The sequence below is a fragment of the Neodiprion pinetum genome, chromosome 4 (genome assembly GCF_021155775.2).
Source record: "Neodiprion pinetum isolate iyNeoPine1 chromosome 4, iyNeoPine1.2, whole genome shotgun sequence".
Classification (NCBI taxonomy): Eukaryota; Metazoa; Arthropoda; class Insecta; order Hymenoptera; family Diprionidae; genus Neodiprion; species Neodiprion pinetum.
In genome coordinates, this window is record NC_060235.2 from 1,219,666 (window position 1) to 1,236,540 (window position 16,875).

The 16,875-nt window shown below is 42.4% G+C and overlaps 3 protein-coding genes across 3 annotated transcripts; 1 reads left to right on the top strand and 2 right to left on the bottom strand.

Moving 5' to 3' along the window:
* Window positions 1-491: 491 nt before the first annotated feature.
* Window positions 492-10,484, bottom strand: LOC138190894 (protein white). The gene is made up of 13 exons (XM_069135545.1): window positions 10,396-10,484; window positions 7,991-10,325; window positions 6,630-7,139; window positions 5,602-5,827; window positions 5,213-5,523; window positions 4,828-5,026; window positions 4,619-4,757; window positions 4,183-4,513; window positions 3,817-3,948; window positions 3,523-3,751; window positions 2,022-2,127; window positions 1,457-1,628; window positions 492-1,371 (listed from the first exon to the last, which is right to left on the bottom strand). Exons 3-13 carry the CDS (start codon window positions 6,732-6,734, stop codon window positions 1,270-1,272), a joined length of 2,052 nt encoding a protein of 683 aa, XP_068991646.1. The 5' UTR covers window positions 6,735-7,139; window positions 7,991-10,325; window positions 10,396-10,484; the 3' UTR covers window positions 492-1,269.
* Window positions 9,760-11,321, top strand: LOC124217232 (segmentation polarity homeobox protein engrailed). Its single transcript, XM_046622629.2, has 2 exons — window positions 9,760-10,266; window positions 10,673-11,321. Exons 1-2 carry the CDS (start codon window positions 9,760-9,762, stop codon window positions 10,778-10,780), a joined length of 615 nt encoding a protein of 204 aa, XP_046478585.1. The 3' UTR covers window positions 10,781-11,321.
* Window positions 11,322-11,592: 271 nt separating this feature from the next.
* Adss (adenylosuccinate synthetase) lies at window positions 11,593-15,720 on the bottom strand. Its single transcript, XM_046624268.2, has 6 exons — window positions 15,289-15,720; window positions 13,956-14,058; window positions 13,064-13,427; window positions 12,593-12,985; window positions 12,137-12,393; window positions 11,593-11,912 (listed from the first exon to the last, which is right to left on the bottom strand). The coding sequence occupies exons 1-6, from the start codon at window positions 15,505-15,507 to the stop codon at window positions 11,863-11,865; spliced, it is 1,386 nt and encodes a 461-aa protein (XP_046480224.1). The 5' UTR covers window positions 15,508-15,720; the 3' UTR covers window positions 11,593-11,862.
* Window positions 15,721-16,875: the final 1,155 nt, after the last annotated feature.

A 16,875-nucleotide genomic window follows, 5' to 3' on the forward strand; every position in this document is an offset into this window, starting at 1 on the left:
CGCCAATCTTTTTACACCTTTATATTTGTGCATAATTTGTTGCAGTGGATCTCGATACATCGCACGCGATGTCGCTGCAAGATTATACTCGAGAGAATCATTTGATCGGTTGCGGCTTCTCGGGGCAGTGTCATACTTTTTGCTTTTCTTATTTTTCCCACGAGTTGCAACGCAACACAGCTCGGGCAACTGGTTTCATGCAATAAAAACCACCCCCCGGTCCCTGGATCTGTAGGAGCAAAATACTCGTCACGGATCATGGAATGAATTTTAGTAATAACATTGGCCTGCGATGCTTTTACCCCTGACAAAATTGAGCAGTAATTTCGGTAGGTATGGTATGAATATATGAAAAAGATATTTAAAAAATTCTGTTATGTAAATTTCCTGAGAATTTTTTTCTTGTCTGTCTTCTCAGCTTAGATTATGGTGATCTTAAGGTATTTAGAGCTACGTAAGTAAATACAAGAGAAAAAGATTGAACAGGAGTCTTGAAGAAAGTAGAAAATGGTATCGCAAGTCTTTTTTATTTATCTAGTCTCTTAAGTCTTGTTTAAAACTAAAGCCGTTCATTTTAAACCTAAGCAAACAGTTTTATATTCAGTATATTCGTTTTTGTCACAAGATTTGTCCAGAAATCTGTAAATCTGCGTGTCTTGCATAAAAGTGAATCTCGGTGAGCTGTAAAAAAAACTAGAGCTACATTTTAATTCAACATGCCCAAATACCGAAAAAAAGCATTGTTACTTAAGGGGGAAATTGAAGGTTGTATTTTGCAGGCCTGTGTAATTAGTTGACCTTAGAACAGGAATTTCGCAGGAATAATTCGGTGTAATTTTGCGTGCGAGAGTCGTGGGTCAAGATCAGACTTGAATAATTATTCCATGTACCGGCCTTATCAACAAAATTGTCCGTCATTTGTATTCAATAGATATCTTATAACTTAACATCTCGTATTATATATTGATTATGTTGCATGCGTATGTAAAATTACAGATATATCCGGTATATTTACAGGTATTTGAAGGAAATTATATTTATTCGTTAAAATATATTACGAGCATGACTTTTGCTCGTTTATTTGTTTAATTGCTTCTTCGGACCGGACGGAGTAGTACTGTTGTTGATTTTTACATAAATATGCTCGCAATACCGCATTTCTGCACGCTTCCAGTGCAAATCTACAACGTCGGTTGATCGTACCTCTGACCTCGTCTTCGGTGCGAGTTCGTAAAATGTGCAGGTCAAGAAACCGGGGTGGTACGACCATTATTTCGTCCGATAAGCCCTGAAGAGGATGGCAAAGAAGGCGGACAACCTGAAGACAACGATCAGGGCAAACAGACAAACGATGTCCATCAAAAAGTTGTCCTGCGTTCGATAAAAGCGTCCATTAGTACAAATGCTCGGTTGATATGGTAACTTGGAATTTGAACTTATCACTTATTAAGCCTACCTCACTGAAGTTCAGGGTCTGGAGAACGACGCGGCCGTTTTTCGGGCAGGTTTCGTTGCTCCGGGTGCAGCTGATGTAGTCGACTTCGCTCCACTGGTTCACGAGCAAGGCTTCGTTTCCGTAACGGAACCAGGACAGATACGAGAACCAGACGAAGTAAAACGGGACGGATCTGTATAGTATAGAAAATTTTCACGATAATTATAGGAGGAAATTTAATCAGACGTCTGACGTGTGTAAAGATTTGGAAAAAACGTGAGACTGACGCTTTGTTTAGAAAGAATCCTCCGAATAACAGGAAAGGAATTATCAACGGCGGCGCTATCGCTGAAGCCATCGATACGCTTGAGCTCACGCAGGAGATGAGATACCCTGTGAATTAGAATTTAGTTGTAGCTCATGGACACCACGACTCGTTGCGGAAAGTTGAGGAGACGAAATTGGGAAAAGATGGAGAAAAATTTTACGGTGGAATGACAATGGTTTTGGAATACATTATATTCTGAACTGGAATTTCAAAAACGGGGAGGAATTAAACTCAATTTGGAAAAAACGTGAGACTGACGCTTTGTTTAGAAAGAATCCTCCGAATAACAGGAAAGGAATTATCAACGGCGGCGCTATCGCTGAAGCCATCGATACGCTTGAGCTCACGCAGGAGATGAGATACCCTGTGAATTAGAATTTAGTTGTAGCTCATGGACACCACGACTCGTTGCGGAAAGTTGAGGAGACGAAATTGGGAAAAGATGGAGAAAAATTTTACGGTGGAATGACAATGGTTTTGGAATACATTATATTCTGAACTGGAATTTCAAAAACGGGGAGGAATTAAACTCCGTCCCTCAAAAACACGCTTCAGTATATGGATGAGAATTTCGGTACGATAGAAATCCTGTCGACGCGATATAATACAAGTTATTTTTTTTTTCGATTTTTTTTTTTTCAAACAGTATCGAACCCGGTCAAGACACGTGCGAGAAATAAAATAATCTTCTACAACATCCAAACTCTCGATGTACATATGAGTTGCATATGAACATTCGTATCATGTATTACATGTCGGATGGATTGGGTATAATTTCTGTGATGTAGTCTGGCCTAAGAAGTGTCACACGATCGGTGCTTGGTAATTCTATCACGTGCGAGTAAATAATTATGTGAGAAAAATATCGATACCTTCTTAGTCGAGGATTATTCAGCTTGCATAACGTATTTGGCTTCTATAAGTATATACGTATATATACTTCCTAGCACAAGAAATACGCCTACATCTGTACTGCAGCGAAACAGTTCACTGATAACAATTCATATAAATTTTCCGTTCGCACTTTAAACTTGATTCGAGTCGTTCTTTACATAACTTAAGAATAGGCTCACGACTTGATTTTTCGTGGGTAGGACCCGGTCTGTATAAAAAAAACGACTGTTTCTTTTTCGAAATTCAAAGTCGAAACTAGAAGGTCGAAGGTCAACAAACGACCTTAAATAACTTTTGAAAGAGTAGATTTGTCACCAGGTGATAATTTTCCATGTTATTTAAATCGGAAATAGAAAATCGCGATAACGTACCTCTAAATATTAATATTAAAAGCTCAAGCTTGGACAGCATTCTTTTTTCACAATTTCGCACAATATTTTCGACTTGAGTTTTGTGAAAAAAAAAAAAAATAGTCGATATTTTTTTATACAGTGTACGCAGGACATTGACCGAAATCTTACAGAGTTCAGGCTACGATTCCCGTTCACGTCACTCAACTAGACTCTAACTTCGAATTTCGAAGTCAGCGCTTTGTCGCGGTGCGGATTCGGTTACACAGAGACACTTGATCTGGACAAACTAAGAACGAATTAACGGCACGTGACGTTTATTACGTGTCACATCGACATCGCGACCGGATAATCAATACCTATGCCCGAAAATTAGACGGTGATTTATGACCATAGAAGTGCACTCCGATCGACCATCATGGAGATGGAACGCATACTTTTTTCATATGTTTGACTCGCCGAATTTTCTCTCCCCATATATATCATCGTGACGTAGATTTCTGACTTCTGCCTACCGAATGAGGTCGCCACGTTGGCAACTAGCGTGACTATTCCAGCCGTTATAAAAAAGTGCTCCGGTCCAGGGTACATTCCGATCATCGGATAGACGATCGCGGTGTAGATGAACGGAATTGCGATGAAGACTGGCGCCTCCGCCAATGTCTTGCAGATGAAGTAGACGTCGGTTCTGTACATTCCGTTACGATGCTCTCGCAGGAATATCGGCAATTCCATAGAAAATACCTGCAACGTAAGTTAACGATGTTACACGACCAAAAATTTGCCACCGTCCCTCATCGCATACTGACATAAATCACCGCGAACACGTTCTGGAACGTCATGTTTGTGATGAAAATGAAGAGAGCTCCGTTTATGTTCATCACACCGTTCTGATCCAGCTTCTGTCCGTAATAAATGACCCCGATCAGCACCGCCACCATCTACAATTCGCAAAAAAATGAGGCATCGTCGTTAGTTGGTCACATACTCTCTAAATTTCGTTAGATCAAAAAATGCGCAACTAGAACGATGCGATGGAGTGAATATTCACTATTCAAGAGTGAACTTTTCCACTCGAAACGCTTCGAGCGAAATATTCACTGCGAGACGTTAAGAGAGTGGGGATGTAGACCCATGAAAGGACCACGTAATTCATCCACAAATTGATAACGTACGATCGTTTGTAGCAAGCGGACTTTTATCAGCATCGGTTCCTTGATCACTGATATCCACGACCGCCATAGCACGGCTCTGAACTGCTCGCACGACGATGCCTTGTAGGGAGATCGTCTGGCGACCGTGTTCGCGTCCACCACCGAGTCCCCGAATTCACCGTCCACGGTGACAGATTCCAGGGCCATTTTCATTCCAATTTCGCTCTTCTGGAAATTTTCGCAAACGTTGTTTATGGCCTGACGACATTCCGCCTCCCGACCCGGAACCACCGCCAAGACTTGGATGAAGTGGTCGGCTGGGTTGTAGTTGCTTGGACAGGCGGCGCCGACGCTACGACGGTGAGGAAAGTCCCGTTTTAATATTTTCTACGTCGTTTGCAGTTCGATATCCGAGCCTGCTCGTAAAGTTATATCGGTAAGCGAAGGACAACGACACCTTTTAAAGAAAGCGCAAGCTTGATCCGGGCTTCCCATGAAGGCGACTCTTCCCTCGGCCATCAGGAGAATTCTGTCGAACATTGCGAACAATTCCGAGGACGGCTGATGCAGGGTAGCAACGATGGTCTTGCCCTTCGCTGAAAGCATGCTCATTCCTCAGAATTAGGCTCGCAGAGACTTACCGAGTCACGGTACCATTCCACAAACCTGTCAAGTTCTTCAGAACTGTGACGACCTGATGCGCCATGAAAGAATCCAGCCCGGAAGTTGGCTCGTCGCAAAACATCAGCGGAGGATTCGTAAGATACTCTGAGGCAAATGACAGTCTCTTCATCTCGCCACCTGAAATCCCGTTCACTCTTCCGGGTACCCCAATCACCGTGTTTTTACACTTTGTAAGCGCCAGCTGGAACGGAAAAGCGAAAAAACACGTCGAGTTCAATTTTTTTCTCGGATAATGAAACGCTTGCAAAGTTGCAACAAAGACCTGTGATATATATATATATATGTTATTTATATATTTGGAAAGAATATCGTTAAACCTGAGAGTGAACCCAACGACTTCGTCGTTTTACAGATTCTTATAATTTACCTCGGCTATGACCTCTTCGACCCTTTGCATCCGCTGCGAATACGGAATGTGTCTATCCATGCGGACCAGGGCCTGAAATATGAGATGCTCCTTGACGGTCAATACGCCGATGAAGAGGTCGCTCTGCTGGACGTATGCCGACCTGGAGGTGAGAACGGTCGGAGTTAAGCGACGACCATTGGCCGCCCTTATTCCGGATACGGTTATTCCGTGGCCGGTGCGGAAGGTCAAGGTGTTCAAAAGCGTGGTCTTCCCCGCTCCCGAAGAGCCCATGATGACTAAGAGTTCACCGGGATAAGCGACGCCGGAGACTGAAACATCGAATCATTAATCGTTAGAAATGGTGTCGAAAAAAATTCATCATCCAAAAATTACGGATCCGGTATTACCGTCCTTCAGGATGTGCTTCAGCTCGACGGGCCTTCTCCCCTTAGATATTCGCTCCCACAGTCGCTGCTTCTTTGCGGTGACATAGACGTTCACGTCGCTCCATGTGAAGGTAATTCTCTCCAATGAACGGTTGGCGCTCGGCCCTGAGCCCATTTTTTCGAAGCGCACCGCAGCCACAGGACTCTCGGATCCATTTCGCTCGGTTCCGGATGAGCCATTTTTCTGCTGTAAACATGTTCGCAATTTTAGCTTGGCGCTATGCTACGGCTTATACGTTTCGTTGGTGTCAACGGAATGCGAACAAGCGTCGAGTTTCGATATGGTCTAGTGGCCCAGTTGCTGAATATCAAATCTGCCCCGTCACAAAGTTTTTTTATAAGGGCAAAGTAGCTGCGCAATTGATTCGACGCATCTATTGATATTTGTTTAAGGTCGTATTGGACGGATATTATCAACTAAATTGATTTTTTTCAAATATTCATCTCATCGCGAAGTGTTGAATATTCTCACCGAGACTCACTTTTGGTTGGGAATGTACGTCCTAGGACACGTTAATACTTTATCAATCAAGATCGACACGTTAGGATCGGTTCTACTGGTTTTGCAAGAAGATCTCTTAAGCTGACTACATTTTACCGAAATAATTCATGGTACCAAGCCAATGCGAGCTTGAACCGCATTCGTACAATCGCTGTTGAAATAAAATTACACACGTACTGAACAGCTTGGACTAAAGTGGAATTATTCAGCCGTAATTAATACACGCTGCATATGCTCCGGAAGGAAGCCGTGCTGATATAAACGCGGACCCAGCTCGATGTTGGGGCTTCCATGACTAGAACAGGCAGCGACCCTGTCATTCTTTCATCTCCTGGGGAAATAAGTAGACCGGACTAGCCCTTGAACTACCATTTATGACTATCAGCAATATTCAATTTGAAATTTCACTCTCATTTTCCAACTATCCCAAATTCGGCGGAATCGCATCAATTCACGTCTTACATAAACTTTACAGAGCAATACTTACATTGTTCAAAGACTGGTAGGAGACCCTGTATTTCCCTGTGCTGGTTGTAGCCACCGGTGGATTAGCCGAGGGAATGAGCGGTTCCGATTCCTCGGTGGCGGTCATTCTGGATGCTTCTCCTCTCTTAATTGTCCTTCAGACAACGGTGCGAAGAGTTCAAGCCCAATTTCCTGATCTTGGTTTAATCGATTTTTCTCACTTTCGAGTTAATTTCGGAAAAATTTAAGGGCGGAGTCGGCTTGAGGACCCGCTGTGACTGCCAAGTACTGAAATTCTTCGATACTAATCGTGCAAAGTATCATTGTCTCGATGTGCCAGCCTCGTCAGCTCGAAAAATGGCATCGACTGCCATGTTATTGACTAACGGAGAAAAAAATTTGTACACCGTAACTCGTCAAACTGAGTCACGTACGGACTGTAAACAACATAGACTCAGGATGCGACTTATCGTTAATGTTCGCGAAACACGAGTATCCAGATTTTAATCATGGTGAACTGCGCGTGATGCCTCTGGAAAAAAAGATTAGAACCCGAGTTAGTCAATTTCGTTCTCATTGTTTGTAATGTTTACATTATTTTCCGAGTATACACTGTTTTTTCATTATCGCTGTACAAATATTCCCGGTCGCTCGAGACAAACGCTGACACATTGTGGTCTGGATACTTTACAAGTATGGGGATGACCGATGAGACAGATTTTTATTTTATAATAATACTCTCGGTTCAATGTGCGACTAATTCGTGGATGGTTACAGGTCAATTTATTGACTAACCTTGTGATCCTTCCGTAATAATTATTTAACATGTTTTATACCGACTCGAAAACTCACGAGTTTTATCAACATATTTTTAGAACACCCTACATAACGCGTGCATTTACGACCGCCATCACCTTACGTAAAGAAGTCGCTTGCGTAACACCATTTGAATAAAACAAACATACTCCGTAGATCTTGTGGCTGATATTATGCTACGGTATAAAACAATTAAGTATTCGCGTCCTAAATAATCCAATAACGTATACTACTGTCTAATCTCATTGAAATTGAATATTCATTTCGATCTTTGAATTGTTTTCAACATCATTGATAAAAAAAAGAAAGAAAAAAAACAATCCCTGCTAGCAAAAACATCTTGTTAGTAAAAAAAAAAAAAAAAACTAAAAAATTTGTCTAAAAAACTATTCGAGGTTCTTCCAAAGTTTTTGATGAAGTTTACTAAAAATTTTCCAATCGCCGTCAATAACCGAATTCAAATTAACAATGAATTCAGTTGATTCATTGAATGAGGGACTTGCTGTAGCGATGAAAAGAGCGAGAACGCGCTTTTGTTCCAAGAATGCAAGATTAACAATTACTTACCGTTGGAAATTGAACGAATATCAGTAAATTCCTGCCGAATGAAAAAGCGGGAATATTCGTGATAATACACTGTAACTTTACGTGCAAGCTGAGCAAGATTAATGATAACCCGTTTAAAAGTAGTTCACTCCTTTAATTCTTTGTATCCGTGACCCTACTCCGAAAACATAAGTCGCGATTGGCGTTTATAATTGTTTTCCGATTCCTCTCGATATTCTCAGTAATTACTCTTTTCCGGAACCGCGACGACACCCAACGGCCGTAACCACCGACTGACTTAAGGGTGCTTTCAAGCCATCCTATCACTCGCTGTCTCCCCTCTCCAAGTCGCTCCTCTCCATCGTCGTTCTCTGGAGATTTCCATTCCTCGATGCCGACGATCACGTCGGTCAGTTCGTCGTCCCGTGAGATGGTGACTGTCGCCTTTGTTTGATTGACTAATAAAAAATTAAGCTTGACTCCCATCTTTTTGTCACAGGCACGCACGTATTTACAAAACGGTGAAATCATGTCGTAAGAAAATTATTTCGTCAAGTACATTATTTATAGGTAATCTCGGTGCGTGTATAAATTTCTAGGGTGAATCGTTGGCCCACGCATTATTGGAAAGTATAACTATAAGTTCATATGCGTACGATGTGCGTGGATTATATTTATGCGAAACGCGGCGGAGCATTTTGCCGAAGCATTTGAAACAAGAACTCTCTGTTTCCTGTGTCACATGCAGATTTCAATTACATTTGCGGCATCGTGACTTGCAGCATCGCAATACTTTCATATATATTGCAATTAAGGCCGATCGCTGTTAAGAAATATTATAGGTATACAAAGAGTGAGTCAAAGTTCGACGATAAGATGAATTGTTATATCAAGCAGCGTTAAGGCTTCTCGATAATACATTATATTGTTAAGTTTCATAAGTTTCGGTATTAGAACGTCAGCTAGCAAAGTCTAATACTCCCGTCGGCTGGCCAACGGTTTGGCCGTTTGAAACACTCCGCTACTTTCGGAGCATTTTATTGTCAATCTTTTTTTCTTCGGCTCGAGTATTATACACCGATGACAACCGCACGTCATCCCCGTGCACCCGATATCTCTGACGGAGATCAACGCACACGCAAGTCAGTCTGTGCTTATACTGTATAACATGTTATTATGTATATAGAATGTATGTACATACACATAGTTAGACAAAAAAGAAAACCTGCGATCACCACACTGTAGCCAGTGAGCTCTGGGGGAAGGATCGAGGATCGAGCCATCATGGGTATATTACCGGATTAGCCGGCATTACCAAAACTAGCCCCGATTTACCCCCGTGGCAACCCCCGTGGCTTTTTGATTAAGCACGGCCCACTGGGCCCTGCCCCATCTGCCCGTCACCCCATAGAAACGGTCCGCCGCTCTGTGGGGCCCGCAGTGGTATCAATTACATTGTTGTTATTGGCCTAGGAGAGATTTGCCCGTAGATAATGCACTGGTATAAGAGCATGCACAATGAGAGCTCGGTACGCGGTCGCAGGTATTTTATTTACACGGCGCTTGCCAAAGACGCGCTGGTTTTGTCGGACCCCTCGCGGTTCATGCGATAGCCATCAAGTGTGCGTCTAGGCGTCTAATTCGCCCGCTCTGGTAATGGATACCGCATTCAGACCGATCCTGGAGGACCCTGGAACCCAGGACCAACCAGGAACGACGGGGCGGAAGCGCCGGGGTCTATAAAACGAGGGATGGACTCGTGAGGCGATTTAGTTTCTTGCGTTTCGAAGATGAGTGAAGCCCGCCGTTCCCAGAGGCTGTCGACGGACTTCAGCATTGCCCGGATCCTCGCCGCCGACGAACCCTGCTCCACCTCCTCGACGTCGTCTTCTTCCGGGGGTAGCCGCGTCCCACAGTTGCCGAGTAGTTGCCCCTGCTGTCCAACCCCGCTTTCCGCACCCTTCGTCGTCGCCGTTCCCGAGCAGAGGGAAACCGGTGCGGAATGCCCGTCGCCGCCTCGGCCATCAGATTCCGGAACGAACGCCGGCGCCGTTGCTCAGGATAATTCGGAGAGGAACGACCTGCCCTGGCTCCACTGCACCAGATACCGACCACCCAGGCTACCGAAGAGGTCGACGGCCGGGAAAACGTCCAAGAGACGACCCGGGAAACATCCAAGGATACCTTTCACCGCCTTCCAACTACAAATTCTCGAAGACAAGTACAGCAAGGGCGCGTACCTCGCCAGAAGAGACGTTCTACAACTTTCCACGGTACTCAGGCTTCCTCAGAGTAGAGTAAGTACAGCCTGAAGGCTCTGAAGTTGAAGTGGGTAGAAAAAATTGGATCCGGGGACCTAATCGTGCGTGAAAAGCGAATATATTAGTGTGATCGGGTTAATTTGTAAACAATCAATGGATCCTCACTTTTTTTCCTTCGCGTAAAATTAATGCAAATTGAAATGCTCGACGATATTCGTTAAAATAACAACCTCAACTACTCGACGCGACGGCACTTCATGCATTACGTAAGTTCCAACTAGCTCACAATGAGCGAAAATTTTTACCGGGATTGGAGTTGCTATCAGTATGAATTTCTGGTCGTTGCGTAACTAGTTACAGGTAGAAAAAGAGCACGTCACCTCTTAAAAAGTAGCGTACAACGTCCCAGTAGAATATGCATTAAATTCTGTGTTACTTGCAGGTAAAAATTTGGTTTCAAAATCGACGTGCACGAGAACGACGAGAATCATTGCAATCGAGGAACGACGTTCCGAAGTCCGCTAAGAGTCCGAGTAACGTTCAAATCTAAAGAATCAAATTTTTTAAAAATAAGGAAAGCAAAACCGAACGCAAATTTTGAGGTAACACTAACTCGATCGGAAAAAAAAAAGAAAATAATACGCTGAACCCGTAAACTTTATTGTAGTATCATTAATATTTATTATTAGCTTGAAGATAGCTTATATCATTCAATTACTGTATCTTTAGGAAATAGCGGATTGGAGTGGATATGAGAGAAAAAATAAATAAACTCGACGCAATTATATTACATTGGTAATATTAATCTTAATAATTATTAAATATTTGTATAGTTACAATTCAATTAATATTGTTTATAATAAAATGATGCTTCAATACTAATTGAATTACGAAGAGATAGCGAATAAAACGTAGCATGAACCAACAACATGATTGTTCATTGGTTCTCAATTTCGGATAAGCAAAGCTTGTGCCTTCTGCCCCTTGAATTCAATTTTTATTTATAGATACATATTCAGCAAATTATTTTCGTCTTTTCTGTGCTTAAAGGATCTCATTGAAATTTGAAGGAGAACGAGCCGAGTAACGGATTTTGATACGAAAAGTACTTATACAGAAATAATGGAGGACGAAAAACCCGCCAGTAACGTAAATTAAATACTGTTCCCGTTGCGTTCAACTGTAAATATGACCTTGCGTTTGCGACGTTGCAGCTATTTGACTATAACAATTCGTTCCTACCGCAGTTTTTCAATATCAACTATTCTATATATAATAGTGAATTACACACTCACTATTCAAAGATAGACGATTTGTAATACATCCATAGTCTGCGATACTTGTCATTGAATTGAGTGCACGTATTATTTGAACAATTTATTATTAATTTAACTGGAAATTTCATTAACTCGCTTATTACATAGTTTTAATAAATAGGCAGATATCTTTACTACGCTGTTTTGTTAACCAAGCCTAACGTCGAATGCATATTTTTCCCGATTATTATATCACCATCTATTGTGCGTGTCAGCTGGCAATTATAAACAGTACACTTGAAATCTGCGTTAAAATTACTTGAACAAACGCACGAAAAGACTTGCCTCCTAACGAACCTTGGTTAGCACCAGCTGGTCAAAGAGCAATTATACTCTCCCTGCCCGCTCCCACGCCAATCCACTTGACTGAAATGCCAAAACGACAATGTTAAAATAGCGAGAAAAAAAAAAAATAAGCGGGTTCTTTATTTGTTTTCACAATTTTTCTTGGCAACAACGGCACTTTGCGTCAATCTTTATTCCATTACGAATATATAAACCACCGTACCATGCACTGAATGCGCTACTTCTGAATCTTATTTTTTCACTGAATTATGCGTAAAAAACTTTTTACAATGGCGAAAACTTACCTGGCACGTTCAAACGTTCTTCTATTAGCCGCACATATTTACGAGCGTTAGGCGGTAAGTTTTCCAAGGAACGTACACCTTCAGTTATCGTCTCCCATCCCTTCACTGTTTCGTAGACTACTTCAACACGGCCCAGCTCAGACGCGCTACTTGGGAAGTAATCTATGTCCTTTCCGTTTAAGCGATACCCAACACAGACCTTGATCTCCTCCAGAGTATCCAATATGTCCAGTTTGGTCAAGCATATGGACGTATATCTGTCAAGGATCGTTCGTTAGATAAAATGAGTCGAACGAATTTTTTTTTCCCCGGAGTAAATAAGTTTGGATTTTGAGTATTTGATTTAAAGCTGCGAAAATAATTTACACAGGCTGGCAATAGAAATTTACGGAGCATTATTGTATCATTGACTAGCTATATTCGGTCTCTAATAACTACTGACAAATATCAACTAACCCATTGACCATTCCCGTGAACTTCAGCAGCGCCAAGTCAAGCCAGCCGCAACGTCTTTTGCGCTTAGTTGTAACTCCAATTTCATGGCCTCTGCTCTGCAATAATTCACCGGTTTCATTCAGCAACTCGGTAGGAAAGGGTCCATCGCCAACTCTGGTAGTATAGGCCTTGACGACTCCTATCACTTCTCCAATAGTGCTCGGCGGCAGCCCCAAACCGGTGCACACTCCTCCTATACTGCAGTTGGAACTCGTAACGTAGGGATAAGTACCAAAATCAATGTCCAGCATCGCGGCATTTGCCCCTTCGACGAGCACCTTATCACCGTTCTCCAAGGCTTTGTGCAAGAAATATACAGTCTCTTTTACAAGTGGCCGAATGTGCTCGGCGAACCTGAATAAACGAATTCACTTGAAAATAAATAATAGCGAAAATAGTAATAGTAAAATAGATTTGATTGATATTTTGTACCCTTTATAGCGTTCCAGTTCTGCCTTAATGTCCACTTCAAGGGAAGGAAACATTCTCTGATAGCAATGAACAAGCGTGTGAAATTTGTCGGAGAACTTTTCAAAGTCTCCGAGCAGATCACCGACGCGAAGCCCATTTCTTGTCGCTTTACTGGAATAAGTTGGGCCGATTCCTTTCTTTGTTGTCCCCAATGACTGCTTTCCTTTTTCTAATTCTTGCAATCCATCGACTTGCTGATGAAAGTCAAATACTATATGCGCTCGATCCGATATTACGAGTCTTTCTTTCCAGTCGGTCAAACCTTTAGCTTCGTTCTTTTCCAATTCCTCAAACAATCCCGGAAGATGAATGACCACTCCATTTCCTGTGGTAAAGATAAGATAAGATACAAGAGTCCAATGTAGTAAAATCAATGAATTCTAATAATACCTAATGTAGAGGGAATTTGTAAATTGCATGACTGTTACTCCTGCACATCGACGATCAAAAAATGTGTAGCCAACATAATTAGATACTAGGTTCATTCTACGTAATTTAGTGTCAGCTGGAAATCCGGTGACAAGCCGTACCAGTTAGATATTTATTAAATCAATAACTACATTTAAATGTGATGATGTGAAAACTTTATGCAAATTGTGGTTTATGTCCAGGGTCATATTACCAGCTCTAAAACTCGATCGTAATAAATATGCCAAGATAGCATATAAAAGTGGCTCGTAATGCTGACTCGAGCTATCTAGCTTAACTATCAACTACAAATACCAGAAATTTTGAGCCGATAGGGCAAGTTGAAAGCAGGAAAAAGTCTCTGCACTGTTTTGCAGCAAGAAATTATCGGATGTATAAGATCAACATCTTGAGGAAATTATTATTATAAGTATAATTTTAGTACCGATAACGGATTTGCATTTTGGATTGATGATTCCACTTGGCAGCAAATGAAAATCATATTCTGCACCTTCTATGACCACAGTGTGACCAGCGTTGTTTCCTCCCTGAAAAATCAACAAAGTTTGTTAATTTATTAATAATTAATTAATCATTACCAGATAGTCGATTAGATAACTACGATAGTCACTATTTATTCAATTGTATTTATGTGCTTGATTTTAGTTCAAAGTAATAGTAATTAACTGTATTGCCCACCTCCCTAAAATAATGTAGCAGAGAAATTTCAGAATCTTTATTCCAAGGGCAAGATTGACTTGATTCTGTTTGGCATAACCACAGCATAAGCTTCCTGCCAAAAATAGTGGGTGGCTGGTGTTCAAGGACAAATCAAGCACAGGTGCAGAAAGCTTATTTCTTAGGCCCCAGAACTCTGATCAAATAAAGTATCGGCTCTGCAGCCATAGGAGATGCTCTAAACTTAGTAAGCAATTATGCCGCACAAAGCATTTATTCTTCAAAGGCTGAAATTTTGAAAATTTCTTCCTCAATTGATTTTCAAATTGCAAAACGTGAAAATGCTGATAGGCCACAAAAATTACCCCCAGGAATCAAAATTTCGTAAAAATAATTGAAATTCATAATACAAAAATTGAGCAAAAAAATATTTCTACAATTTTCAACACTTGTTGTAATTTATAATACTCCAGTACGAATTTGAACAGCAGATGACTCTCACATTTAATTTGGATAGCTTAATTTTCAATCGAATCTCCTCAATCACCTTCCACTTGACCTTGACAAATTAAAAGTTACGCGCATTTTCATTGGCGGGAAGGTTTTCTAAAAAGTCTATTTTACGGCCGGGGGCCTCTAAGATCCTCAATCCAGCACTGCCGGTGTTGATAAATAAATATACTCCGATGAGGTTTATGCCTATTACATCACGGCATCATAAGACCGACTGGCAAGCGGTTATAATATAGTTGAGTGCACATAGATACAGTAAAGCGAGTAATGGCGTGAAAACGTGGGGAAACGAAGAAATAGCGGAGAACTCAACCGCGGCTTTGTCCTCGTGGCAAGGTTATTTTTATTCATAAAAATAATGGGACCGTGTCGATTACAATGTGATCTCATACCGGGTCACCAAAATTAGTAGCCCTGACCTTCGGGGGAGGGAGAGAAATGAAATCCGAGGCAACGCTATTCCAACAGTACCTAAAGGCTGGGTTTCGGACCATTTTAATGTTCAAAACAATCCGAGGAGAAGCAGAGTTTGAAAATTCCGGACTCCGGCAGCGCGCTCTAACTCATGAATTATTATGAATATGCACCTGACACCTGCAGACAACGTCGGCGTCGGTCGCCAGCATGTCGACGACTTTTCCCTTGCCCTCGTCGCCCCATTGCGCTCCCAAGACGACGGTAACCTTCGACGTGGCTCCGGGTATCGATGTTCTCTGTTTTTTCCTCGGGGACACCACGTTCCCGTTGCCCTCCCCGTTCTGAGGCGGGACGACGGTGTCCTGGGGCTGCCTTTGACACGCAGACATCTCCGCCCAGCTATCACGCGACACGCGACTAAAACTACCCGACGAACCACGCACGTTCCGCGGTTCGAGTGACGAACCTTCTCTACGCTACTGGCAGCTACTACTGGCAAGTGGCAACGTTCCGCGAACCTGAGCAAAATCACCACGGAAATCGTCCTCCTCTCCCACGCTATTCTATCACGGCGGCGCAAACCACGCGCCCGCGATGATACATCGACTGTATTGTAATGAAGAGGGCGAGCCGCACGGTATTCCGGTAATTCCCCCTGATTGCGCGCAGTCCGCGCTTTTTCAAATCGAATTCGCCGTTTTTTTCCCTGCTCGACGTCTGGTACACATTTCAGTGAGTTCAACCGTAAGCCTATCGGCGCGTGAGAGCACCTTCCGGTCTATTGCCAATGAACGCTCATGTGCCAACGTCAGCCCCCTGACACTCACCGCTGCTCGTATACTAACACCCGTATTCATAGTCCTTCCTTGAGGAACAAGGATTCCTTGTTCTCATTTCACGTTTCATGAACAAGGAATCCTTGTTCCTCAAGGAAGGACTATGAATGCGGGTGTAAAAAATTGTACGCGTTTTGTCCCCGTTTTTAGTTCCTCTACGTGGGGCTAGTAGACTTCTGAAACGCTCGCTGCCCTTGCTGACCACGCGCAAGCTTGCCAGACAACTACTAGCGGCACTAGTGGTATAATATATATAGGTATGGAGGGACAGCTTCCCCAATACAGTAATTTGTTTCGCAAATCTGCGGCCAGGCTATATAGTTTTGCGGGCCATCACTGGAGTGCGCGACGAGCGCTATGGCTATACTTTTGAATTAAATGCTATGCAATTCAATGGCAAATACACGTGTCGTATCGTTCGACCACTCTGTAAAAGTGTTTTATCGTACTTGTGGTCAATTTGGAGGGTTACCATATCCTTCAATACATCATAAGTAATATATTACCCTTCACATCATAAGTAATGTCGTGGTGTAAACACTGAAGTAAAGCAGTCGGCTGCGTGACGTCACGTTCGGCAGTACTGCATGTATATTTCGGAACGCACCGATGGTACGCAGCCTAACCATAGCGCGTTGCAATCTCGGAGGCCGAGGTGTGCGACAAAGAGGAATAAATAAAAGCCTCCCCCTGCTAGGTCACGGTTTTAGAGACGGAGTGCCCAGATCTGTGTAGAAGACCGTGATCATAATCTCCTTTTCTTTATTGATATGACTACACCTTGGACCACATGATTTCCCATAAATATTTTCGCCGTATGGTCTTGTTTAGATCCTGAAATGACCCAGGACACGCAGAAATGCAACTAGAAGTCGAGCAAAAATTTCTATTCAGAGAAGCTGTCAAAACATCACGGGACCA